Here is a 27,318-nt window from a genome sequence, read left to right as displayed (position 1 = left end):
TGTTATTTCTTCTGCCAGGAATGATTTTTCTACTGAGAACCCCTATGGTTCACTCTCTTGTTGACTGAAGATATTTAATCAAATGATACTTTCTTATTTAGGCTTTCGCCTGTCATCTTGTGAAATTGCATCGTCATGTTTCCCTGTCTACCTTTCTGCTTCATTTTTATTTTTAGCCTAAATTTTCAATTAATTGTCCCTATTTCATTTATCTTGCTTTTTGTTTGTCTCTCCCCATTTGAGTATAAGCTCTGGTAAAAGCAGGGATTTTTGTCTGTTGTCTTCCTACTGTATCTCCAAGTCCTAGAAGAATGCCTGGTGCAGAGAAGGCACTTAATAAATATATGCTGAATATATGAATAAATATATATGTAAATATGTATAAATATATAATTTATAAATACACAAAATACAAAACAATAAATTGATGAATTACATGCTCGAAGGTTGGTGGGTGAGGCGGTGAGGAGGTGTAACTATCACGCTAAGCCTGTCTAATGACGTATGGACTAAGTGTTAAGCATCTTGAAATCCAAACCTGCTTCTGTTATTACTTTGGTGAAATTTGTCAAGTTAATCCCCTGAGCCTCCAGGTTGGACTGCATAATCTGAATGAATTTAGTAACCGGTCAGTTAATTGATCTTTCTAGTAAAAACAATTGAAAAATGAAGCCCAGGAATAGGAAGTGGGTGAATGAAACCATACCTTTTAACATAAATATTATCACCGTAAACAGTAGTGGTAGTGAGAGTTAGTGCAAAAGAATTTTAAGGTAACTTATAGTTCAAGTTCCTCTGTTTTATAAATAGTGACATCTAAGCCCAAGGTTTGACGGACTTAGCCAAGGTCAAATGCTAATTGCTGGTTGATCTTAGAACTCCACTCAGCATCTCTGGCTGAATCCAGTTTTCTTTTTACTATAACTGATTATTACACATGGTAAGTGCTAGTGACTTTCCAAAGAATTATTCTTAAGACGTTTTAATATAATGTTCAGCTTAGATTTGATGAATTCATTTAGTAACAGGAATACATAGATCAATTTATCTCTCTTTGTGATCTAATTCAGCTTACAGAAGAGATTGGAAAACTTGAAGATAAAGTGGAATGCGCTAATAATGCCCTGAAAGCAGATTGGGAAAGATGGAGACATAATATGCAAAATGATATCAAGTCAGCATTTACGGATATGGCTGAGGAGAACATCCACTATTATGAACAGGTAATTAGTGGTATGTAATATTGCTTCATTTTATGAAAGTTATCCTCTCTTTTACTTTCTATCTGTCCTTTGTTGAAAGTCTGTTAAAGAACCACGTATCACATTCAAAAGCCTCCTTGGTGGAGGAGCCAATGGAGTTGCCAGTTAATTGAGTAATGCTGAACCCCCCCACTGAAACAAATGTGTTTATGTGGAGGAAGGATGGAGAGTCTCCTTCTTACACAGCATGCCCCAGGTGCCTAATTTGAGCCTTGATGTGGGGAAGAATTATGCTACCATTTTGTTTTGTTTGTTTTCCCCACAGTTTCTTATTTTGGAAGGATTTGAATTTTTTAAAGCATCTTACAATGCTTGCCACTGAATCGCCTATCTTCCCTCGTCCTCTCCCTTTCTTATGTTATAAAGTATTTACAGCGTGAGAAAAGTACCAGAGGTTTAAGTGAGCAGAAAATCAAATCAGGTCCTGTACATTACTAATTTCCCTGCCATTTCCACCTTGACTTCTATAGCTGTTCAAACCTCAACAAAGAGCATGCTATTCTCCTTTATTTTTAAGTTCAAAATAGGACCTAGTCATCCTTTTGCTTTTCAAATGATTGTTTTTTATCTTTTTTTTTTCACAACTAACAGTTCCCCAAGGTAGTTGTCATTTTAAATGAATTTTATACTATCCTTTTTTTTTTTTTTTTTTTTTTAATCTAGCTTATTCTAAACATACTTTTCCTAGCAGGTACATTTTCAACATCTTTAACTTTATCTCTGGCTAAATTAATGACTGTATGAAATTGATACATTTATGCTCAATAGTCTATAGTGCATGCCTTTTTAATGCTATAAAATATTGTATATTTTGAAAAGATTAACTATTTTCATTAAGTAAGAGTTACTTAAGCCTCTGCTTCCAACAGACACTGTGCTGGGCCCTGCAGAGACCATAGCATGCAGGATAATCACAGTGCCTTTCCTATGTAGGCAGAGTCACCAAGGGAAACAGCCAGTTAATACAAAAGATTATAATAAGGTTTAATACATTCTAGCACAGAAAGACATTACAAGGGCATCTAACCTAATCTAAAAGGAATGAGGAAAGTTCTGCAGAGGATGTGGTTAAGTTGAGACCTGAATGATGAGTAAGAAGTAGGTGGATAAAAATGTGAGAAAGAGTTCCAGTCAGAAAAAATACATGCAGAAAATCCTAGAAGTGTGAGAACATGTTCAAATAACTGAGGCTCTTTTCTGGAGGTTGGAGAAGCAGAGGTCATGTTGAGTTGAAAAATGAGGTTTGTAGAGGAGGAAAATGTTTTCCTGAACCCTCTGAGGGTCCCTACCTGGGTCTGAAATTAAAGTGACAGAGATAAATTGACAGGAGAAAAGCATACAAACTGATTTAATGTGAGTTCTTTGTGACACAGAAGCCTCCCTAAGGACATAGAGTCTAAGAAGCAGACGTGAGTATTTTATGCTAGGTCTGCTGCAGGGTGGGCAGTCATGTAGAAACATGGTAGATTAAGGAGTATGAGGTGTGTATAATAAACTGGGGGAAACTTGACAAGAGCTGTTTGTTAGGTGTCTTCTCTATGTTCCTTTCCTTTGATAAGGACCTTCCTTTCTTCTAGCTACAAGGAGAGCACCTCTCATATGAGGGTTTTATCACCTGCACCAGGGGATAAGGGTTATGGAAGATCAAAGTGACCTTCCTGCCTCTGCCATAGTCTCTGACTCCTTCAGCCTAAAATATTCAAACACCAAGGTGCCCTATTTTGCTGCCGTTTGACCTGAACCACACTATGCTGAAGAGGGTGTCGTAGTACAAGTCTTTTATTTTTCATTCTAAGGGAAATAGGAAAGGCCATTGAATTTTCATCAGGGAAGTGACAATATTTATCAGATTTGCCTTTTAGAAAGGTCACTTTGGCTTTTATGGCTCAGAGTGAAACAAAACTGGATGCGAGGAGACTTAAGAGAGAGTGTTGCAGTACTGGACAGAGATGAGCACTGACATCGGGATTTCATGGTGCTGGCCTAGAGACTCAAGTGATTGCAAAGATCATTTTCTCTCCTTAATTCTTTTATTCTGCATTAACAACCTTAAGTAAATTCAAGTATCTCAAAGGAATTTCCCATAAGTCTCAGATTTTGAAATGATTTAAACTCTTTTGTTGAGGGGCCCCTGGGTGGCTCATTTGGTTAAGCGTCCAACTCTTGATTTCAGCTCAGGACATGATCTCTCAGTTCATGAGATTGAGCCCCATGTTGGGCTCTGTGCTAGCAGTGCAGAGCCTGCTTGGGATTCTCTTTTTCCCTCTTTCTGCTCCTCTCTCCCTCGCATGCACATTCTTTCTCACTCTCTCTCAAAATAAATAAATAAGCTTAAAAAAATAAAAATAGAAAACAAAAATGAATAAATTTTTTTTGTTGAATGATTTATTACCACTTAACTATTTAAATCCACAAAAATAACTTTCTCTCTACGTTACAACCTGTCCATTCTGATGTCACAGAATTGTTATGACAGTCAACCAAAATAATTTATGGAAAATGCCTCAAAAATTAAAATATGCAATATACTATAGGTAATTATAGTTGTAAAACATAAGTATATTTTAGAGTGTAAAAATCACATGACAGATATACTGACTATATTTTCCTTTAAATGATAGGATCTGCAAGCTTTTTTTCTAAGTGTGAAAATGTTCGTGGCAATTCCACTGAACTCCAACTAAAATGTTTGGGTTTTGACTCTACCTGTCACATAAATTCATACTTTTGTCAGTCTCATAGACTGATTTCAAATTATATAAAATATTGTTTTGTTAGAAACAGTTAAATTAGCATCACTGTGTCATATTGCCAGTTTTGTTCTTCACAGCAGTTTAATATCAGTATGTTTTTAACTCTTCCTCCAAGTGAATTATATTTATAAATGTTACTAAAAATGTATCAAGTGTACTGCATTCTTAGATGTATAACTTTGAGGGAATTTTTCTTTAAATTCAAAAAACCCCTGCAGCGTCAATTATTTGTTTTTTTTTTTTTCCCTGAGTGAATAACTTTTAACTGATTTGCTATATCAGTCCAAGCATAATTAGGAAGTTGGAGCCCTTAAATAATCAAGGCTTTCTAATTAGCACACAGACTGTGTGTCCTGAAACAGTAACAGTCTGCTGTTATCTGTTAACTTCAGAATCTCTTAGTTATACAGAGAAGTGAAATGTTCCAGAATCTTTCCATTTCCTTTTTAATTTAATCACATTCTTCCGGAAATACCTCTTTTTTCATCAACGTTTGCAAATATAAATTCCAAAAGGGGTTTGTTCCTAGTATGATAGATGAATTGGGGTATAAACATTTGCCTTTGGACTTGTTTTATGAAGTAAAATGGTCACAGCTTATTTATAACTTAAAATTTAAATAGCTAAGTGACAGGAAAATCAGGTTATGGAGACATGGGTCTGTATTAGAAGATAGCTATTGTCATAATGAAATGTAGTCCTTAGATGTGTGAATTTATCTGGAGATGGCACCAAATATAAAACAGGCATTTCCACATAAACTCCAAGTAAGTAAAATAGAGTTATTTTCATTTTGTCCTATAAGACCAATAACTAAGAATAAATATGAGTTATTTTAAAAAACAAGAATTAATAAGACACTACAGCAAAAAATCCAGTTGAACATGGGTGAATAATTTCAAAGTGTACGGGTACCCAAATAACCAATGAAAATTATTTCCTGATAAAAAGTGAGGGGATGCTAAAACCATAAAACATGACATGCTGCATTAAGTACATGGACATATTCTAATTGCTCTCTATTAGGTACAAAAGAGTATCTGTTTATATGGTTGTTTACGCTGATGGTAATGATGATGATTATGATGATGGAGATTTGAAAGGAAGTGATGCTTGGTAGATATTACAGACTAAAGAATCTACTTTTTGAGGGGCGCCTGGGTGGCTTAGTCGGTTGAGCGTCCGACTTTCGCTTAGGTCATGATCTCGCGGTTCGTGGGTTCGAGCCCCGCGTGGGGCTCTGTGCTGACTGCCAGCTCAGAGCCTGGAGCCTGTTTCAGTCTGTAACTCCCTCTCTCTCTGACCCTCCCTTGCTCACGCTGTCTCTCTCTCTCTTTCCTAGAAATAAATAAAAACATTTTAAAAAATCTTTAAAAAAAAAAAGAATCTACTTTTTGAAATTTTAATATCATAATGAAAAGATCACATAATGTTAATTTTTGCCAAATAAAGCAGTTTAATAGTTAAGTGACTATAATACCTAAGTGACTATAATACCTAAAGTCATATAGTTTACTACTTTGCACAGTTTACTTTACAGTATTAATGTACGGAAGTCCTTGTTTCATAGCCTCCTTTTTGTGGTTATAAAATTAATGTACATGCACACTAAAAACAAACAAAAACAATAACAAAAGCTAGGCACACTAACATAAGGTAAAGAATGCTCATAACCTTTTCTCCTAGAGAGAGTGGTATACTTAAATATAATTACAGACAAATTTACTATATTCGAATCAAAATACTTTAAAATTTCTACTGACCCCTTCTGAATGTGTCAGCATAAAAACATATGATTACTTATCTATTTTGTGTCAGGATGATGACAGTGGATATGTGTTATTTTGAGCTCCATATTTCTCATTTGTTTACTTTCCCATATAATATAATTTTAATATAATACATGATGGTAGTATATTTCTATTAGCAAAGGTAACAGCTAACAGTTGAGGCTTTATGCTATTTTTTTGCTCTCACAAATAATACTACTAAAAATAATTATGAACATTAGATCTTTAAAACTTTCTAGATAAGAATTTTAAGAAATAACCAGATCAGAGTTCAGTTCATTTCAAATTATATCAATTTTATTTAAAAGTGTCAGCTGTCTCATGTGAAATCATTCATTTAAAATTCTGTTAACATCAAAATTCTTGCTAAGTACTTGGGAGCATCCAGATTCAAACTTTTAACTCTTGCCATTTGGGACTTTACAGTTTACTGGGGAAGAATAAAAAGTATATATATTTATCACTTGATTACTACAGCTTTACTATGTACTAATTTTTTTTAAGGAACAACATTTAAATTAGTTTTATTTACTTGTAATGAACAGATTTAATCAAAAGGTTCTATCACTACTGAATAGTACAAATACATATATCAACGTGGAAGTCTAGGAAGCAAAAAAAATGATTATAGTGTAGGACATTTTCTGGAAAATAAAGGAAGAAAGAAATAAAATTATTTTAAGAGTATATATAGCCATATGAATAATGCACCTAATACTTTCCTAAAATCCAAGTCCAATTATTTATGGACCATTTAAAAATTAGAGAAATTAAAAAATATATGCATCTCTGTCCAAAATTTCATTCTTCTTGTAAAAACTGGGAATCAGAGAAGTTATAGACTCTGTGCTCATCTACATGAATTAAAAGAAACAGTGAGGGGGAATGGCTTTCCTAGACTTAATTCAATTCAGCATAGAGGAACTGTTAGGTAACATGAGAGAAACCTGGGAAGAAAGTACCGTTTTCAAAATCTGGGACGTAAGAGCAAAGGAAGGAAACTCTGGCCATTCTCAGTCATATTCCCTAGAACTTAATAAAGTGATTTAAAAAGTTACAGAAATTTAGTTGCCATTTTAAAGTCACAGACTCAAAGAGAGAATATGACATACAAGGAATGAACAATTTTTTAAAAGTGAAGCAAAAATTAGGTATGATTATACCTGTGGATCATAGACTATGAAAGGCAAAGATACAAAAAGAGGGATTTGGTCAAAGATGAAGACACAATAAACAGTGTCAGAAGGCACATTTCAAAATGAACGAAGTGGGGTTTCTGGAAAAACAAAAGTGAATGACTTCCAAGTAATATCAGTCACATGGAATTGGATGTAAGGAACTTCTTTGGATGCACGAAAACTAGGATTTAATAAGCTTTAATAAAATTATTAAAGTGAATGTCTAATGGAAACCATGTTAAGGAAGCTGAAAATACAGGACTACTTCAATTCTATTTCATTCTTGTTTTCTCCATCCAGGAGAATGAAAGTGTAAGTTGAAAGGTTTAGGCAAATATAAATAAAAGGTAACTATAATCCAGTATATATGAAGAGATAATAATAATAAAAAAAAACAGCTATCCATTGCCACAAAAAGAGAATTCTAGGTATATTCTCTTTTTTAATGAACAAAGCAAAACCTCTTCCTTTACCAGCCCCAAAGCAGTGCTTACAGAGCCTTAGTTGTAGCCCCTAATTCTAAACTGACTTATGTTGGGAAGATTGACAGACTTCTGCTCACCCAGGAGACATGCAGACTAATTTCCATTCCTAGATAAATACTAAAATTAGATACAGAGGAAATTGGGGGGAATACTGGAAAAATGACACCTGCTTCCAAAATATGTAACCCCTGTAATTTCTGATATATACCATATCCAATCCCAAAATAAAGCCTTTGTGAATAGCCTTTCTTGTAGAGAAAATGATGAGAGTGCTAGATGATCTACACAGATAGTTATTTAATATACTTTTGATGCCAAGGAATAACAAGTAGTTTTTGAATTTTTTTTTTTTTGAAATGTTGGGTCCGAGACATAATAAATGGTCTATATGGAACCATTTAAGTTATATTTTATATTGATAATCTCTTAGGATAAAACTGAGTAAATAGCTGTTCTCTTTAAAGTTAATGTGCCTCAACTCCCTAATCATAAGAACAGCTGGGAATAATTCAGTTATCTCAGAAAGGGATTTTCTGGAAGGTATCCAAGTCAGGGGACGTTTCTTTTTATATTCATGCCCAATTCCATTTACTAAAGCTGGTCCCTGACCTGATCTCTGGGACCCAAGAAGACAGATTTCTTGATGGTGCTAAAACAGCCCTTCAGAAGGGGGTATATCTTTGAAACTCTTTGGAGAATATTTCAGAACTACATTATAGACCCACAGATTGAATAGATTCCCAATGTGTAGACTAGACTTCCTGGAAAGCAAACACACCAGCTTGAGAAGCTAAGATGCTTAGATTTTTAATCAGCCTAACCATTTTTATACCAGTTAAAATTTGCAATCCATTACATTCTTGTGCCCACATTATCTACTTATTTACTGGAAGGCGTTCACTGGTTGAGTCTAATGTCTGGATTAGCAAATTCAGGCTATATCCCACCACTTTTCTTTGGACCATCCAATCAGTTCATTTAGTGATGCTCATTGTCATCGAAAAGAAAACACCAAGTTTTTCTCTTACTGCCATCAGTGGCAATCCACTGAATACCTAGGAGCTTTCCCTTCCTATTTTTAATATAGAGACCAACACTACTGATTAATTAATGATTAATCTTGTCATTTTACTATCTATGCCATGGAAATCATTTTTCAGTGAGCATTCAGTTCCTATTTCAAATAGAATGTAAAGCTACACAGTAATAATGATCAGAGCAAGGAAAACAGAGACAAATAACTCTGTGTTATCCTAAGATTTTAAAACTTTATATTCTTACTGTTTGATGAGAGGCTTCATCATTGATTAAGGAAATAAATCATCAGTGAAAACCTGCTTAGAATGTTCATGAGAGACTATTATAGTTCTCTAATGGTTGATTGGGGGGAGGGACATCTTTGGAGATTAGCTACCAAGGAGGCCAGAAAACTGCCTTCTCAGCTTGATAGATTATACCAGGAATCTTAGATAAGTGAAGAGGTGAGAATCTGAACTGAGGAAAACGACATTAAAGATAAAGTTTAGTTTATAAATAGGGGCGCCTGGGTGGCTTAGTCGATTAAGCGTCCGACTTTCGCTTAGGTCATGATCTCGCAGTTCGTGGGTTCGAGCCCCGCGTTGGGCTCTGTGCTGACTGTCAGCTCAGAGCCTGGAGCCTATTTCAGAGTCTGTGTCTCCCTCTCTCTCTGACCCTCCCCTGCTCATGCTGTCTCTCTATCTCTCTCTCTCTCCTAGAAATAAATAAAAATATTAAAATAAATAAATAAAGATAGTTTATAAATAATTTTTTAAAATCAACTATTGCAAATATCAGAGGAAATTCCTGGGTATATAGTTCTTTTGGGTCTCTAACTCTTGTATATTTGGGAGCATAGTTGATCACACAATCATTTACTTCCATTGATTTTACTTTGGTTATTATTAGGTATGACGGCTTAAGTGCCTTTCATCTAGTTCAACTGTTTCACTTTATTGTAGAAGGTTGGCAATGTACCTTAGCACATTTACATTTCCAAGAAACTCTTTAGGGGAAAAAAAAACCTGTTCACTTTTGTTTAATGTCTCAGATTTATTTGCTCGCAGAAGCCGTTTATGGAATAAACAAATCTTTTTTAGAAAAGACTATGGAACAAATAGAAATGTAAGATTTATAATGTTAATTAGAGCCTTTATTGTAAAACCATCTGAAGTTTAGGTAACTATGAGCTCTTAGAGTAAATCTCAATTCTACTTGGTTTGAAAGACTGGTCTGTTGTAGTCACCTACCTTTTGAATTTATACCTTAGTAATTTGATACAGGTTTTTGATGATACAGATGGATGTTCCCCTACCACTGTAGTAAAAAGGTAAATATTATCCTCTACCTTGATGACACGGTCCTGCTTTCATATTCCAAGTCATAAATCTACCTCTAACTATTTTTTTTTCCAAAGGAATTTTATACTCAAGCAACAATTATTTTGCAATAAAACTCTCTTCACTGTGTAAAATGATAGTATACTTTGCAGAAATCAACTTATTTAATTCACTAGGTCTTTATCTTGGTGACCACATTGAAATATGGTCTCTTCAAAATATAATAAGCTTTATGAGAGTCATATTAAGGTCTTGTTAGGCTAGAAGACACTTATGACTAAAAAAGAAAAGAGCAAAGTAATTATCTACATCTTTCACTATTCAAAATACTGAATTCAGTTCTAATGATGCATTTTGAAAGATACATTGACAAATAAGATGTAATCAGAATAAGGTTATGATGATAATGGTCTTAGAAGTGCTTCTTCATCCAAAAAGTATGTGGAGGACAGTCATGAAAGAAGGATTACAGATTTTGTCATTGCTCCAGATAATATGTCTAAAACCATACAACTCTTAGAAATTATATAATTTGAACTCACATAAAAAATTATTTCCTATGTGCTAAAATTTTCTAAATTATATTAAATTGTATTATAGAGAAATGAGTTTAAAAACTGGGAGTTTTTAAACAGTTGTTGAATAATGTAAATCAGTAATTCTGTCTATGCTAGAATCTCGCAATGCATTTTATAGAAAATTAGTTTTTGTAATGGTAATGAGTGTTACTCTTGAAAGAAGGATTCTGTAGTCAAGTAGGTTTGGATTAAATAAAGTTAAACAGGTTTATTTCCTAAAGAAGTTCTTAGGTATTTTATGTGCTTATATGGTTTGTGAATTTGAGGACATAATTTCCTTGACTAGATCAGCGTTTCTTCTTGCAGGATTAGCATATCATGGAACACAGTTTGGGAAAACTTGCATAATTATGTTGATCTCTGAAGTAATGTTGCTTGAAATGTAGACCAATGCCCAGTCCATAAGTTGCTTATTACAGATTCATAACAAGATAAATCAGAAATTACAAGTAATCAATTAAAATCTTCTAGAGCAATTAGACATCACCATGACATCCAAGTAGATGATTAAGACTTGTTATGTTGATTAAATATTGACCAATTTGGGTATGACTTGGCTTTTGTGGTGATTCATGTGAAATGAACTGCAAATGAGTCACGCTCAGTAGGATCACTCAGTGGTCCTTGGAGATTGAAAGAAAAAGTTGTGTTCTTTACCATAGATGGTTTGAGAAGCACCGCTCTGAAGTTCCATCTGTTTCCTAAGAGTCTGTTCCTCTCTTAACAATTAATATAGTGTCCTTTCTCACTTAAAAGTTTATAATTTATTTATTTTTTTAAAATGTGTACTTATTTTTGAAAGAGAGAGAAACAAGAGGGAGATGGGCAGAGAGAGAGAGAGAATCACAAGCAGGCTTTGTGCTGTCACCACAGAGCCTGATGTGAGGCTTGAACTCATAAACTGTGAGATCATGACCTGAGCCGAAGTCAAGAGTTGGATGCTTAACTGACTAAGCCACCAGGTGCCACAAAAGTTTATAATCTATTTAATATTCAACTGTTATATAAAGTATATAAAATAGTCAATTATAGATTTAAGGTTAGATGCAGCCGGGTGTGATTTTTATTTACTCCTCAGGAAACCTTAAAATCAAGCATTTGTCATTTTTAGAATTCCAAAGTAATTATTAATTAACTACAGTTGACTCTTGAACAACATGGGGGTTAGGAATAACGACTCCTCGTGCTGTCAAAAATCTGCGTATAACTTTTGACTCTCCAAAAACTTAATTGCTAATAGCCTACTGTTGACAGAAACTTTACTGGTGACATAGTCAATTAACACACACTTTGCATGTTATAGTCTGTTTCTACACTAAAGTAAGCTAGGGGAAAAATAATGATACTAAGAAAAGCATAAGGAAGGGTGCCTGGGTGGCTCAGTTGGTTATGCATCTGACTCTTAATCTTAGCTCAGGTATTGATCTTAGTCATGAGTTCAAGCCCTGCATTGGGCTCTGCCCTGGGTGAGGAGCCTACTTAAAAAAAAAAGAAAAGGAAAAAAATCATAATGAAGAAAAAATATATTTACAGTACTGTAACTGGAAAAAATCTGCATATAAGTGGACTTATGTAGTCAGCTATATTCTGTTGTTTTATTAAGTGATAATTTCTGTATGAATTGCACATTCAAAAGCCATAGCTACAGCACATGTTTTCACATAACCATGGACATCGTTTATTATGTTTGATAGAAGTCTTGAAGATTTTTGTTATTTTTAGATATCTGATTTCTTAAAAATTTCTCTTAAAATATTCTCATTAATCTCATTCTGCAATGTTATTTCTCTTTTATATAAATGAAGTTGAGTTTAGCTATGAGATGAACAGTTATATGGACTATATAGCATAGTCATTCTGTGCCTCTTTCCCATCCTTTGGGTTAGATAAATTTTTTAGCTATTATGGTAGTCAAATATTTGAATAGAAGATTACATATTTATAATTTCTGGAAATATCAAGTTTCTGAATCAAAGACTTTCATTTTATGCCTCACAAATGATAGACTATATTATATTCTATGGGCCAATAATTATAGCAGTTTCTGTAAAGAAATGGAACTAAGGATTTAAAACACATATATACACATGTAAGCACTGTTATGATAGAACATCATGAAGAAAAGAGGTGGATTTACTAATGAAACAAATTAAAGTTGGATACTAGGATGCTTACCACTAGCTGATTGTAAAATCTCAGTCATGTCTTCTCTAAACCCAATTTTCTAATCTGTCAGTAGAGGTGTTGATAATCCTCCACTTCCCGACACTACCACACACTGCCCTCATAAATCTTAAGGAGAATAAAATTTAAAAACATTTGTGGAATGCTTTAAAATAATGCAAAACATCATTGCTGTGCCTTGATAATTTTCCAGTAAATCAAAGGTAAATGTGGTCTTCCTTATAGTTTGCTGTACTTTCAAGGTATGGTTAAACGACCACAGATAAACTTGGTGTTTAAAGTATCTGGGAGACCTTGAAGACTCACTAAAATGTGATTAACTGGACAGACTTCATGTAATTGGCTTGTTATTAGTCAAAAACAATGATGTGGTATAGAAAAAGTATGAGTTGAAAAGATTTGAATTCAAATTTTGGCTCTTGTATTAATTCTTCCTCTGAACATTTTAAATTTATTAGACCTTTTGGAGCTCCAGTTTTTCCATGTGTAAAAATGAGAGAAAGGGACTAAATTATATCCAAGTTTCTTTCTATCTTTAGCAGATTTTGAGTTATAAATTCACTTACTACAAAATAATAAAAACATGGACCACAAGATGGCGTTTGTTGCTAATGAGTCCTTTTGCATTAACTCTGTAATAGTCTTTGAAGTATTTGCAGGATTTACAAATTGAACTTATTACTTATATTCTTGTCAGATATGTAAATGTTTTAGAAAAAAAGGAAAAATCTGTTATTTTTAAGTGTTGATAGTTCTAAAATTATAAACTGACAGATGATTCCAAAAACTGAATTTAGACTTTTCCTAAAATGAAATATAATGAGTAGCGTTAAACTATTACAAAATAATAGAAGTTGCTTTTCTCTAGCAACAGCGTCTCTGATTTCTTTTTGTACTCATCACATCCACGATATAAAATATACATACAGTTCCCGCAAGTTTTCATTCCTGTTGTGAGTCTTAAGTTTAGGAGGTAAAAAAAAAGAAAAAAAAGCTGTTACTGAAATGTTACACATACAAGTGGCCTCATACATCTATGTTTACATATTTGAGCTTCCATGTTTCCTCAAATGTAAGCAATGTCATTTGTGTCCAAGATCATTTGATACAGCATTAATATACTTAGAGGACACTCAGCCATTTTTCTCATTTTTAGCTTATTAAAAGATGTACAATTCTTGTACTGTCTAAAATGTATTTTTAGATTAGTGGGGAAAAAACTAGAAGCACAGCAACTTTTGGCTTAATGTGTATATTTCTGGTTTTAAAAAATATATGGCAAGGTTTGACTTTTATCACATTTCATAATGATAGCTTTAATTGTTATTATTTTAGGCAAATTTATGGTTATTTTACTGTATTATTATAGAAATACATAATGTTTTCTTCATTTGACTTATGTGATAATTTGGATGAAACTAAATTTTCTGTTAGCTGTTCCACAAACACGGTGGTAGAATTGTGGATGGAGACATCAAACTATGTTGACATTGTTGCATATTGGCTAAGTGCGGCTTTGGACAGGCACAACTTGTAACTTCACTGGGAGACCTTGAAGACTCACTAAAATTTGAGCCTTAGTATCCTTCTCTATAACATGCTGAATTTAATAGTACCTACATCACAGATTTGTTCAGGTATTAAAAAATATATATGTAATCTTACATATATATCATATATGTGTGTGTATATATTATATATATAATATATATAATATAATATATATATATGTGTAATGGAATAAAGAAAGATGAAAGAAAATTCCCAGAAACAAAATTTAATGTTCCCTGTAAGTCACTAAAAATATGTGATTTTGAAGCTTTTATACTCATAAACATCCTTCAAGGAGTCTCACTTAGCTTATCCCTTAAGCCACAACTTACTCTACTTTAGCCTGAAATTTCCGATATAGAAAAAGTAAGTTTCAAAACTGATAGATAGATAGATGATAGATAGATAGATAGATAGATAGATAGATAGACAGACAGACAGACAGATAGATGATAGATAGGTAGATAGATAAGGATGAATGAATTAAAAATATATATGATGTCAACTTGGTGCCTATGACATAATAAGGAAAGTTTTAATAAATGTAGACTACCGATAGTAACAGAAATAGTAGTAATTGAAAGTATTTCTTATTAACTTATGAAGCATCTCTTTGGAAATGAGTTATAATGGTAATTATCTTATAAATGTCAAATGCTGAGGAAAGAGGTAAAATTTTGTTTGATGCATTTCCACAATGTGTCAAGCCACGGGGACCAAGACAGAGTTATAAACTGTATGTAATCTCATTTCCCAACTTCTTCTTGACTACAGTTAGCCCCTGGAAGCATTCTTTTTTAGTTCTAGAATGACACTTAATGGACACACCTAAGCGAAGCCCCTTATTTTATGAAAGAGTAAACAAGCCCAGAGCAGTGAAGATACTTGCCTGAAGTCACACTGTAGGACAGAATCCCTTCATACCCCACCAGCTTGAGAAAATACTGATTCTTAAATAATACACGCTTTCATTGGAAGCTATATTGTAGTTATAGAAACACCATTCATTCTCTGGAAAGCGATGGAAACATCGCTTATAGGATTGCTACCCACTTACAAGAACTGAAGAATCAGTGATCTTTATTAAGGGCATAGTGTCATCACCATCTTTGCTGAAGTAGCAACAGATTTGCTTTCAAAACTAGCTTTGGAATTAAAACTTATTTTCTAAATATTCTGTCTGTGTATTTGAGAAGTTTTTAAGAATGTGTGCAGGAACAAAAAGGCTTTTGTTTACATGTTGGATGTGTTTCCCCAGGCTCTGGCTCACCTTCCCTAACTGTACAGCTTTGTTTTCCATTCGTGCCCTTCAAAGACAATCTAAGGTTTTTGGCCTTTGGCTACACACTGGGGCCACCTGGGGAAAACGTGCCCTGGATTCTCGATTAATGAGGATTTGTGATAAACTTTCTTTTTGGTCACCCAACATCCTACCTAGTAGCATCATGTGCAGCATATTTATTGGCTCACTTTTACTGCAGTGATGAACATGAGGCAGTAGAAACAGGTACTGAAATCTATAGACACAGGTTTCATAACTATAAGATGCAATGACTTGATTTTATCCAAGTATTGTTATATCAAATAAAATAATACATGTGGAAGATTATGACACAGTATTCAACTAATGGTGGAATTCCTGTTGTTGATTCTCTGATGATAATATGAGAATCTAAAGCTAGAATGAGCTGCTGAGTAGTGCTAAAGGTCAGGCCAAGAGCGATGCTGGTGAGTGTATTCGATTGTTACTCTAATTGTGATAGACATGTGCTTGCTTCACTAATTGTAATGATTTGAAAGTGGGAAAAATCAATTCCTCAGTAGAAAGCAATGAGAATCCAGATAACAGAAATATCTGTTTTTAATGCATTTCTTTTTTTAAAAGGGTTTTATTTATTTATTTTGAGAGAGAGAAAGAGAGAGAACAAGCAGGGGAGGGGCAGAGAAAAAGGGAGAGAGAGAGAATCCCAAGCAGGCTCCACACTGATCAGCACAGAGTCCACCATGGGGCTTAAACCCATGAACCATGAGATCATGATCTGAGCCGAAACCAATAGTCAGACGCTCAATGGACTGAGCCACCTAGGTTAGCCCCCAGAAATATCTTTTTTTTTTAATTTATTTATTTTTTACATTTATTTATTTTTGAGAGAGACAGACAGAGCCCAAGTGAGGGAAGGGCAGAAAGAGAGAGGGAGACACAGAACCTGAAGCAGGCTCCAGATTCTGAGCTGTCAGCACAGAGCCCAGCGTAGGGCTTGAATTTACCAACTGTGAGATTATGCCTTGAGCCCAAGTCAGATGCTTAACTGACTGAGGCACCCAGGTGCCCCAATATCTTTTAAAGAACATGATTTACAGTTATAAGCCAGTTTCATGATAAGTTTTGAGATTGTTTTGTTGCCATTTTGATGACTCTGTCTCCTCCAATTATCACAGTCCTGGACACAGTAGATACTGAATTAAAGTGTTTAACTATGTGGTATAAACAGTCCATTTCTTGAGTCTTTACTTGGTTTTTCATACAAAAAATAAAGCAAGAAAGAGTAAAGAGCTTTTTAAAAGAGATTTAGGGGTTATCTTTTATTATTTTTATTTTAAAAAAAATTTTAATGTTTCATTTATTTTTGCGACAGACACAGCGTGAGCAGGGAAGGGTCAGAGAGAGAGGGAGACACAGAATCGGAAACAGGCTCCAGGCTCCGAGCTGGCTGTCAGCACAGAGCTCAACATGGGGCTTGAACCCACGAACCGTGAGATCATGACCTGAGCCGAAGTCGGACATTTAACCAACTGAGCCCCCCAGGCACCCCAGTCTTTTATTATTTTTAGATAGATTTGTGTACAGTAATTGGATAAGTATATAAATATCAGGGTCAGTCCTTCCTGAGAAGCCTGACTAGTCAACAGCCTGAGTGGGAATTAGACTTTTATGGCAAAACAACTTTAGAGAGCAATAGAAGGCAGGATGTCAATTATTAATATTCAGATTGAAAAATGAAGCTTTTATGACAACCAGCATACTTGAACCTAGTTCTATACATTTCTTTCTCTATAATCATCTGCATCTACTGAGTATTTACTGTATGTCTGGTGTTATTAATTAAGTCATCTTCAAAGGCTATGTGTGTTCCTCAAGCTATCTAGACTTTCCAAGAGGTATGTAGGAAATCAGTTTCCACACATTCAACCTGCATATATACATTTTCCTAAAATGTGATCAGTCTGATGCCTCCCTGCAAGCATGCGTTTTCTTACCCACCTCTTCTTCCAAAAATGTCTTCTTTCCACTATGTAAAAGAAAGATATCTTGTGATGGCCCAGTGACTTAGTAAATGTACCCTGGTGGTCATTCAAGAAATTGGTTACTTTCCATTTATTAATGAATAAATAGTAACTATACTACTTATCAGATTTGTAATGTCACAAATGTACTTAACCATTAGTGCCTCAGCTTTCTCATTTGTGATATAATATACATAACAGTCTTTGTAAGGTAGTAATATGAAGGTAATATATAATAAAGCAACCATTACAATGCCTGAGCAAGTATTCATATAGAGCAGGTATCATGTTATTTCTATTGTTTTTCTATGCTAATGTTCTATAATCCATATTTCTACATACATAAATTGTTTTTCTGCCTCTAGTATGGTAGATGGTAAGGAGATAGTTCAGTGGCTAATTTGCTTTTTTTACTAAGTTTTGCTGTCTCATTAGGACTTAATTTAGAAATGAAAATGGGGGCTTCTGGGTGGGTCAGTCGTTTGTGTGTCTAACTCTTGATTTCAGCTCAGGTCAAGATCCCAGGGTTGTGGGACAGAGCCCCACAGGGGGCTCTGCACTCACTGTGGAAACTGCTTGAGATTCTCTCTCTCTCTCTCTCTCTCCGTCTCTCTCTCTCTCTCTGCCCCTCTCTACCATTTGCACACTCTCTCTCTCAAATAAGAAAAAAGAAATTAAAATGTTAATTCACAGTGCTAATCAGCATGGATGTCTACTGAATATCTTCCTTAGGTATTTATTAAGGATAGTTGAAGTAGAGTATGACAGTAGAAGTTTCTTTACATGAGATATAATGCCATTTTTGGTACAATTTGGATCATTTATTTGACAGGAAATCTAAATAGAGCAGACTGCTCATAATTACATTTTGAATTTTTCCTTGAAGACTTCAGAAGTTTATTCAAATGATAGTTTGGCAGAGTTATCAAAAAGATATGGTATCTCCTGAAAGTAGTAATGGCTTTGGGCTGCCATGCAGGGTTACCATGTAGTAGAATTGTATGTGGATTTGCAGAGGACGCCAGAGGGCTCTAGTAGAAATGAAGCTCACAGAGGAAACGGGGCTCTCCCCAAACACAAAGTATGGTCTGCTCTCTACCAGACCTTCAGTCCCAGTTAGTAACTTTCCTCATTTTGTAGATACTGTGGATAGAGCTTTTTTTATACTTAAAATTTGGTGAAGGAGGTTTTTGAGTATCTATAAAACTTTTAATTTCTTTTTTTGCATTAAAAAGAAAATATTAATAACAGCTAATGTTTAATGCATGTCTGCTTATGATGTTAACTTTAGGGTTTTTTTTGTAAATGTCCTCCTGAGGTTGTAGAAGTTCTCTTCAATTCCTGATTTGCTGAGAACTTTTTAAAATCAGAAATGGACATTATAATTTGACAAATGCCTTTTCTGTGTCTATTGAGATGATCTTACATTTAATAGTCAATTACATTTTGATTGATATTTGAATGTTAATCCAATCTTACATTCCTGGGATAAATCCCGTTGGTCATGATGTATAATTCTTTCTATAGATTGCTGGATTTGCCAAAATTTTGTTTTGAATTTTTATATCTATGTTTATGAAGGATATTGGTTTGTAGTTTTCTTCTCTTACAGTGTCTTTGGTTGTGGTAAATCAAAAAGCATTCCTATGTCTTCAGTTTTCCAGTAGAGTTTGTATAGAATTAATATGATTTCTTTCCTAAATATTTTATAGAAATTTTCCAGTGATGGGAATAAGCCTAGTTTTCTTTTGTGGGAAGATACTTAACAACAGATTCAAATTCATTGGGTTATCTATTTCTTGTAGAGTGAGTTTATGTAGTTTTTGTCTTTCATGGAATTGGTCCATTTCTTGTAATTGTCAGTGTATAGGTGTAAAGTTTTCAATAATATTCCTTTATTTCCTTCTGTAGAATCTGGAGTGATGTCACCTTTCTCATTCCTAAGAGCTAATAATTTGTGTCGTCTCTCTTCTTTTAGATCAGTCCGGTTAATGATTATCAGGTTTTTTTTTTGGTTTTGGTTTTGGTTTTTTTTTTAACGTTTTTATTTCTTTCTAGGAGAGAGAGAGAGACAGCGTGAGCAGGGGAGGGTCAGAGAGAGAGGGAGTCACAGACTGAAACAGGCTCCAGGCTCTGAGCTGTCAGCACAGAGCCCGACGCAGGGCTCGAACCCACGAACCACGAGATCATGACCTAAGCGAAAGTCGGACGCTTAACCGACTAAGCCACCCAGGCGCCCCAATGATTATCAGTTTTATTAATCATCTTAAAGAGCCAACATTTGGTTTCATAGATTTTTAAATTATTTTTTCTCTCTTTTTTTCATTGAGTCACACTCTGTTCTTTTTAGTTTCTTCCTTCCTTTCTTTCTTTCTTTCTTTCTTTCTTTCTTTCTTTCTTCCTTTCTTTCTTTCTTTCTTTCTTTCTTCCTTTCCTTCTTTCTTTCTTTCTTTTCTTTCTTGACCCCTAGTTTGAGTTTAATTTATCTATAAATCTGTTAGTTTTTAGGATAGGAACTGAAATCATTTATTTAAGATCTTCTTTTTTTTCTTTTTAAGTTTATTTATTTATAATCTCTACATCTGATATAGGGCTCAAACTCATGACCAGAGATCAAAAGTTATATGCTGTACTGACTGAGCTAGTCAGGAGCTCCTTTTCTTTCCTTTTTTAAAGCTTTTATTTTAATTAGAATTAGTTAATTTATGGCATTATATTTGTTTCAGGTGTACAAAATAGTTATTCAACACGTTCATATATCATCCATTGCTCATTGTGAACCTTTCTTCTTTTCTGATAGACATTAAGTTTTATAAATTTCTCTCTATGTATTGCTTTAGTGACATCCCAGAACTTATTTTATGTTTTTATTTTCATTCAGTTCAAAATACTTAAATTTTCTTCTGAGTTTTTCTTTGACACAGAGTTTTCTTTGACACGCACATATATATGTACAATTTCCTGCTTAAATTTCAAATATTTGGGGATTTTTCAGATATCTCTCTATTACTGATTTCTAATTTAACTCCATTTATGTTCAAAGAGCAAACTTCATGTGACTTAACTCTGTTTGAATTTATTGAGACTTCTTTTATAGCCTGGAATGTGGTTTGTTTTGGTAAATGTATGTGCACATGAATAAATATGCATTTTCCTTTCTGTAGATATCAGTTAGGTCAACTTGATTGATAATGGTGATTCAGTTTTCTACGTCACTGCTGATTTTCTGCCCATATATTCTGTCAATTCTTGTGAGAGAAGTATACCAAAATCAGTTGTAATTGTGGGTTTGTCTTTCTCTTTGCATTTCTCTCAGTTTTTGTTTCATGTGTTTTTAAACTGTCTCATATATATTTTTTTAAGTTATGCCCTTTAGATAAATTGATGCCTTTATCTCTCATAATAATATTTGTTCTAAAATCTATTTTATTTAATATAGCCCCTCTAGCTTTCTTTTGACATGTATTACATAGTATATATTTTTTCACCTTTTTTATTTTAAGATATTTGTGTCTTTATGTTTAAAATATATTTCTTATAAGCAGAATATAGGTAGGATTTTAAAAGAAAACTAGTGCAATATGCATCCTATTGGAATATTTAGCTTATTGACATTGAAATTGATTTTTGATATGGTTTGGTTGGGTTTGTTATTTTGCTATTTGTTTTTTATTTGTTCCATCTATTCTTTGCTCCCATTTTATTCTTTATGCCTTCTTTTGGATAATAGAAAATTTTGTATGATTTCATGTTAGTTCTTTTGTTATGTTAGATATGTCTTTTATTTTTTAGTGGTTATTTTCAGGCTTATTGTATGTATCTTAATCTTTAAAAAAAATTGATGTTTATTTATTTTTGAGAGGGAGAGGAACACAGAGCGCAAGTAGGGGAGAGGCAGAGAGAGAGGGAGACACAGAATCTGAAGCAGGCTCCAGGTTCCATGCTATCAGCACAGAACCCAACATGGGGCTCAAACCCATGAACCATGAAATCATGACCTGGGCTGAACTCGGATGCTCAACCAACTGAGCCACCCAGGAACCCCATCTTAATCTTATCACAGTCTGCCTTCAAGTAATATTATACCACTTCACCTATTATTTAAGAACTGATAGTCATATTCTTCTATTCTCTTTCCTCTGGTCCCTATGCTCTTTTCTCATATATTTTATTTGTATATATATTCTAAGCCTCACCAGGTCTTATTACTATTATTATTAATTATTTGTCAATTATATTTCAAATAAAGTTAAATAATAAGAAAAATATATATGTTTCCATATCATTGACATGTCCTGTGCTCTTCATTCCTTTGAATAGATTCATATTTTTGTCTGGTTTTATTTCTTTTTGGCTGATTGAATTTTTCTTTTTTTAAAAACATATCTTGTGTGATCTGTTAGTGATAAATTCTGTAGCTTTTGTTTGTCAAAAATATCTTTATTTCGCCTTTGTTTTTGAGGGATAATTTTGCTGGGCATAGAAAAAAATTCTATCCTGACAGTGCTGTTTCTTACACTAATTTAAAAATGTTACTCTCTTGTCTTCTCACTTAAATTATTTTGGGTGAGAAATCTCAATGTTTCCTTCTTTTGTATTATGATTTTTCTCTGTCTTCTTTAGAGATTGTCTTTATCTCTGACTTTGAACAGTTTGATCATCAAGTGGCTTTATGTATTCTTCCTCATATTTCTGATGTTTAGAGTTTATTGAATTTCTTGGATTTGCGAGTTTATGATTTTTTTATTAAATTTGGAAAAATTTTGGCCTTTATGTTTTCAAAAAGTTTTTTGGCCCTCCACCTTTTGAGGTGATTAATATGTATTATACTACTGCAAGCTATGCCCTATGGCTTGTGTATGCTCTCCTTTTTTCCACTGATCTTTTTTTTTTTTTCTATCTGTGTTTCCTTTTAGATACTTTCCGTTGCTGTGCCTTCATGTTCACTAACTTTTTCTTCCTCATTTTCTTATATATTATTAATTCCATTCCTTATATTTTTCATCACCCACATGGTAATTTTCTTCTCTGGAAGTCCAATTTGTGTCTATTTTTCATATATTCCATGCCTCTACTTAACTCTTTGAACATCTAGGACACTTTTATAGTTTAATGTCCTTGTCTGCTAATATCTTTGTCAATTCTGGGTCAGTTTCTTTTCTTTTCTTTTCCTTTTTCTCTCCAATTTCTTGTTTAAATTCCAATTAGTTGGGGTGCCTGTGTGGCTCAGTCAGTTCAGCTTCTGGCTTTGGCTCAGGTCATGATCTCACAGTTCGTGGGTTCGAGCCCCACATCGGGCTCTGTACTGACAGCTAGCTCAGAGCTTGGAGCTTGTTTTGGATTCTGTGTCTCCCTCTTTCTCTGACCCTCCCCTGCTCACGCTGTCTCTCTCTCTCTCTCAAAAATTTAAAAAAAAAAATTTTTTTTTTAATTGTTTTAAATTCCAGTAAGTTAACATGTACTGTAATACTGGTTTCTGGTATAGAATTTAGTAATTCATCACTTATATACAACACCTAATGCTCATCACAACAAGTGCTCTCCTTAATCCCATCACCTATTTAACCCATTGCCCCCTACCCACCTCCCCTCTGGTAAACATCATTTTGTTTGTATAGTTAAGTCTATTTTATGATTTGCATTGTTCTCCCCCCTGTGTTCATTTGTTTTGTTTCTTAAATTCCACATAGAAATGAGATCATATGGTATTTGTCTTTCTCTGACTGTCTTATTTCACTTAGCATAATACTCTCTAGCTCCATCTGTGTCGTTGCAAATGACAAAATTTCATGCTTTTTGTGGCTGAGTAATATTCCATTGTGTGTAAGTTTCCACTGGTTGAATTTTCTCCACATTATGGATTGTGTTTTTATGCTTCTTTACATCCTGGTAATCTTAATTGGATACCAAATATCATGAATTTTGTTGTATGCTGAATACTTTTTATCACTATAGCCCTTAGTGAAGTTGTTTGGACACACTTTGATCCTTTGAGGTCTCACTTTAAGATTTGTTAAATTGTACTTGACCAGATTTTATGGCAAATTATTTCCCAGTCTTGAGGCAAGACCCGTCTTTGTATTCTACCCAATATTTCATGAAGTATTTGATTTTCCAATCTCTTTAGTGGAATCCTGTACTATTCCAGGCCCTGTGAGAACATGGACATGGTCACTCTAATCCTCACTGATGACTTCTTTTCCTGGCCTCAGGTAGCTTTCTCACATGCTTGTACTGATCAGTACTCCACTGAATACCTGAAGGAGACTGTCCACAGAACTCCAGAGTGCTCTGTCTATTCTCTCTCTTCTCTGGTACTCTGCTCTACAAACTACTCTTGCATTACTTTTCTATAGACTCTTAGCTTCATCTCTTCAACTTAGGGAGTCTGCCTGGCTATACCTAAGTTCACCCTCCTCCCTCCATGGCCTGGAAATTCTCTAAGGCATTAGGTGGTGTATTGGTTTGCTAGGGCTACCATAACAAAATAGCACAGCCTTGAGTAGCTTAAATAACAAAAAAAATTATTTTCTTACAGTTTTGGAGGGTAGTGTCCAAGATCAGGGTGTTGACAAGCTTGGTTTCTTGGTTTCTTGTGAGACCTTTCTTCTTGACTTTGCAGATGGCAGCCTTCTCCCTGGTCTTCATGTCATCTTTTCTCTCTGCTGTCATTCCTGTATTCTCCTTGAATGACCAATCTCCTCTTATAAGGAGGCTAGTCAGATTGGATTAGGGTCCATCTTAATCTCATTTAAACTGAATCATCTCTTTAAAGGCCTTCTATCCAAATGCTTTTACATTCTATAGTACTTCAACAAATGAATTTTGAAGTATTGCACAATGTGCGTCAACAAATGAGTTGGGGGGGGGACATAATTCTGCCTATAGCATAAGGTTAATCATAGAGCTCATCTTGTTTTTATCTTGTCTCTCAGGGATCACTGTCCTATGTTGCCTGATGGTCTTGAAAACTGTTGTTTCAAATATATTTTTTGTGATCTATCATCTATCTATCTATCATCTATCTATCTATCTATCTATCTATCTATCTATCTATCTTTTAGCAGAAGAGTAAATATAGCCCTTATTATACCATCTTGGCCAGCAGCAGAAGTTTGAGCCCAGTTTCTTAACCACTATTCAATACAGTATTCCTCACGTTGCCCTGCCACAAACATGCACAGAAATTTATAGGCTTACTCCTACTAGGAAACATTAGTTAACTTACTGTAGTCTGATTGAGATCCCGCTACTATTTATTTTCATCATATGCTGCAACTTCATAGACCCTGTAGTTGGTTATATTTGCTGACTTGTGTGTTTTGCTAAATCATAAGTTCCATGAGGTCAGGGATGTACCCCAGAACCTACATAATGCCTGACATAGTAAGAACCCAAAAATACTTGTTGAGTGAATGGATATTTTATGTCAACCCCCCACCTTCCAAATCATATATAGTTTGGACAATGATAAAAGATTTAAAGTCTAAAAGTTGAAACATATCAAATGTGAGATATTTATCTTTAATGCCCTTTCATGAGTGTAAACATTTAGATGTAAAGACATCTGGCTTCTTCTCCAGTATCATGTGAGAGGAGGCCACTCTTATGTGGAAGGTCCCTGTCATAACCTGGCCTTCCCTTTATTCCCCTGTCCTCTCCTTCCTTACCCCTTATCCTGTTATTTTTCATCCCTGTGAGACAGGTATTATTATTGTACATCTAAGGAAGCAGAAAATCAGAGAGTTAGTAACTTACTAAAGAATAAAGGCAGATTCCAGAACTGATTGATCCAAAGAGATTAAAATCATGTTTCTTGGCTTACTTGGCTTCCAGTACTCTCTAAAGTTTTCAAATCAAAAATATCCCTTAAAGTCCTAATGGAATTGATTCTTCTTATGAGACTTGTATTATTCCAAGCCTGACTTTCAAATACTCAGTATTTTACCCAGTAATTTACTCAGTATTTTTTTTAGGCGATTAAGTTTTCAACAATATTTTCTGTTGTTCTCATGCAAATATACAGTTTTCTAGGCATATTATTCATTTCCTAGGCTCTTGAGACTGTCTCAGAATCAAATTGCTGGATATAACCTTTATAAAAACCTAATTTGGCAAAATGCTACCCATATTCTAAATCTTAAGCTTGAAAAAATATTGTATAAACACACATATATGTATATACATACATAAGTCCCGACATACACTTTTTGGAGTGCAGCACCTTTATAATTTGGGAGCTTTAAAATTTTGAGTTTGTATGGTGTTTGGGAAATCACTGGTCTGTCATTTGGTACTTGTCAGAAATGCACACAGTAAAGCTGCAAAGGGATTAGAGGATAAAGAAATGACATGAAAGTAGTTTAGGCAAGTAAATCAGTGCTAATCAATCCAACTTTGGAGTTTATTGTATCAAAAATACATACATATGTATTTGTATATAGCAGTCTATCCCATATATATATATTTTTGAAAAAACATGATTTCTTTCCTAATTAATTTTACCTCTGGCTGAATATATGTTACAGTAAGTGTACTTTAGAAGAATCCTAAATAATTGCAAACTGTTAACATTATGCTATAGATAAACTTCATGCAGATAACTGAGACTAGGCTAGTAGGCAAGTCAGTCCTAGGCAACATCACAAAGGTGGCCACATTCCTGTTTGTGTGTCCCTACCACCTTTCATTGTCTGGTGCTTTTTCATTTCCTGTGGCACATTAGTGAGCAGGTTTCACCACCTAGTCACAACAGACCATCATAATATAATAATTGCTCATTTTTTTGAGCACTTACTTTGGACAAGGCATTCTGTACAGAGATTTATACAGATTATAGAAATTTAATTTTCACCATTGCCCTAGTGGTAAGTACTATTATTAACCTAAGTTATAGCTGGAGAAACTACAGTAAAGATTCATCAACTTGCCCAAACTCAATGTTTGCTGTAGTGGGATTCACATCTGATGGAGGCACATTTGCATCTAACTCCTCTGTCTAGATGCTTAACACCTGCCTCCTCGGATCCAAATGGTCCATCTTTTCCTCCATAATTGAGAGCAGTTTTCTTTCCTGACAGTGGGGTAATACTGGATTGTTTCAGGAAACTAATCCATACTCATCTTTAAAACTTTTATGTTTTCCTCTTATTTAGCAGTAGTATCCCACACTAGGAATTAAAATATGTAAAAAAAAAAAAAAAAAAACCCACAAGGATTCTGGCATGCTGGGGGAAAGAGGAGCAGGGCAAATTGCTCTAGGGACAGATACGTAAGATCTGTATATCCATTCACCGCTGAAAGTTCACGATTGCTGATTTCCTCCTGGTATATTTCCATTATTCAGTGCCTTGCTACATGGGAATCCTTCCTTGCATCACAGACTGACCTCCACATGGAAGAACCTTCTGAAGATAAACCTGAATCCCATTGAGGACTTCTGTGTGATCTTTGGGAGACAGCATCTATTAACCAAAGTTGTTCTTTCTGGATGGACTGTGTCCTTCATAAAGTGGATGAAAACGTTTAGCACTATCTGGAAAACCAACAGCTTGAAACTCAGGTATTCCAGATCATTGACATGAATTTGGATATATATATGTATACACACACACACATAGAATATATATATACACATACATAAGAATATATATGTATGTGTATATATACACACATAAAATTATATATGTGTGTGTATATATATATATATTTAGCTTAGTTTTTATTTTAAATTTATGTGCCAATAATTACATATAGAAATTTTTTGCCCAAATATTTGTTTGTGAAATATCTCATTTTAAATATATCATGAAGACTCAGTTTTAATAAAAAGTTTAATATAAAATGACTGGCTATGGTGTGTTCTTTTTGTACTAGTAGTTCAAGCCTCTGAAAC

General features: G+C 34.2%; 1 protein-coding gene across 1 annotated transcript in view; it reads left to right on the top strand.

Moving 5' to 3' along the window:
- SNX7 (sorting nexin 7) overlaps nucleotides 1-27,083 on the top strand; it is a 101,190-nt gene extending 74,107 nt beyond the window's left edge. Inside the window, exons 8-9 of the mRNA XM_039228423.1 lie at nucleotides 1,071-1,223; nucleotides 26,770-27,083. Coding sequence (XP_039084354.1) covers nucleotides 1,071-1,223; nucleotides 26,770-26,856 — 240 coding nt within the window. The 3' untranslated portion in view covers nucleotides 26,857-27,083. The remainder of the gene's footprint in view (nucleotides 1-1,070; nucleotides 1,224-26,769) is intronic.
- Nucleotides 27,084-27,318: the final 235 nt, after the last annotated feature.

Source organism: Hyaena hyaena, unplaced genomic scaffold (genome assembly GCF_003009895.1).
Source record: "Hyaena hyaena isolate Hyena2069 unplaced genomic scaffold, ASM300989v1 scaffold_32, whole genome shotgun sequence".
NCBI lineage: Eukaryota > Metazoa > Chordata > Mammalia > Carnivora > Hyaenidae > Hyaena > Hyaena hyaena.
Note: the sequence above shows the minus strand (reverse complement) of the source record. Positions and strands in the feature narration are given on the sequence as shown.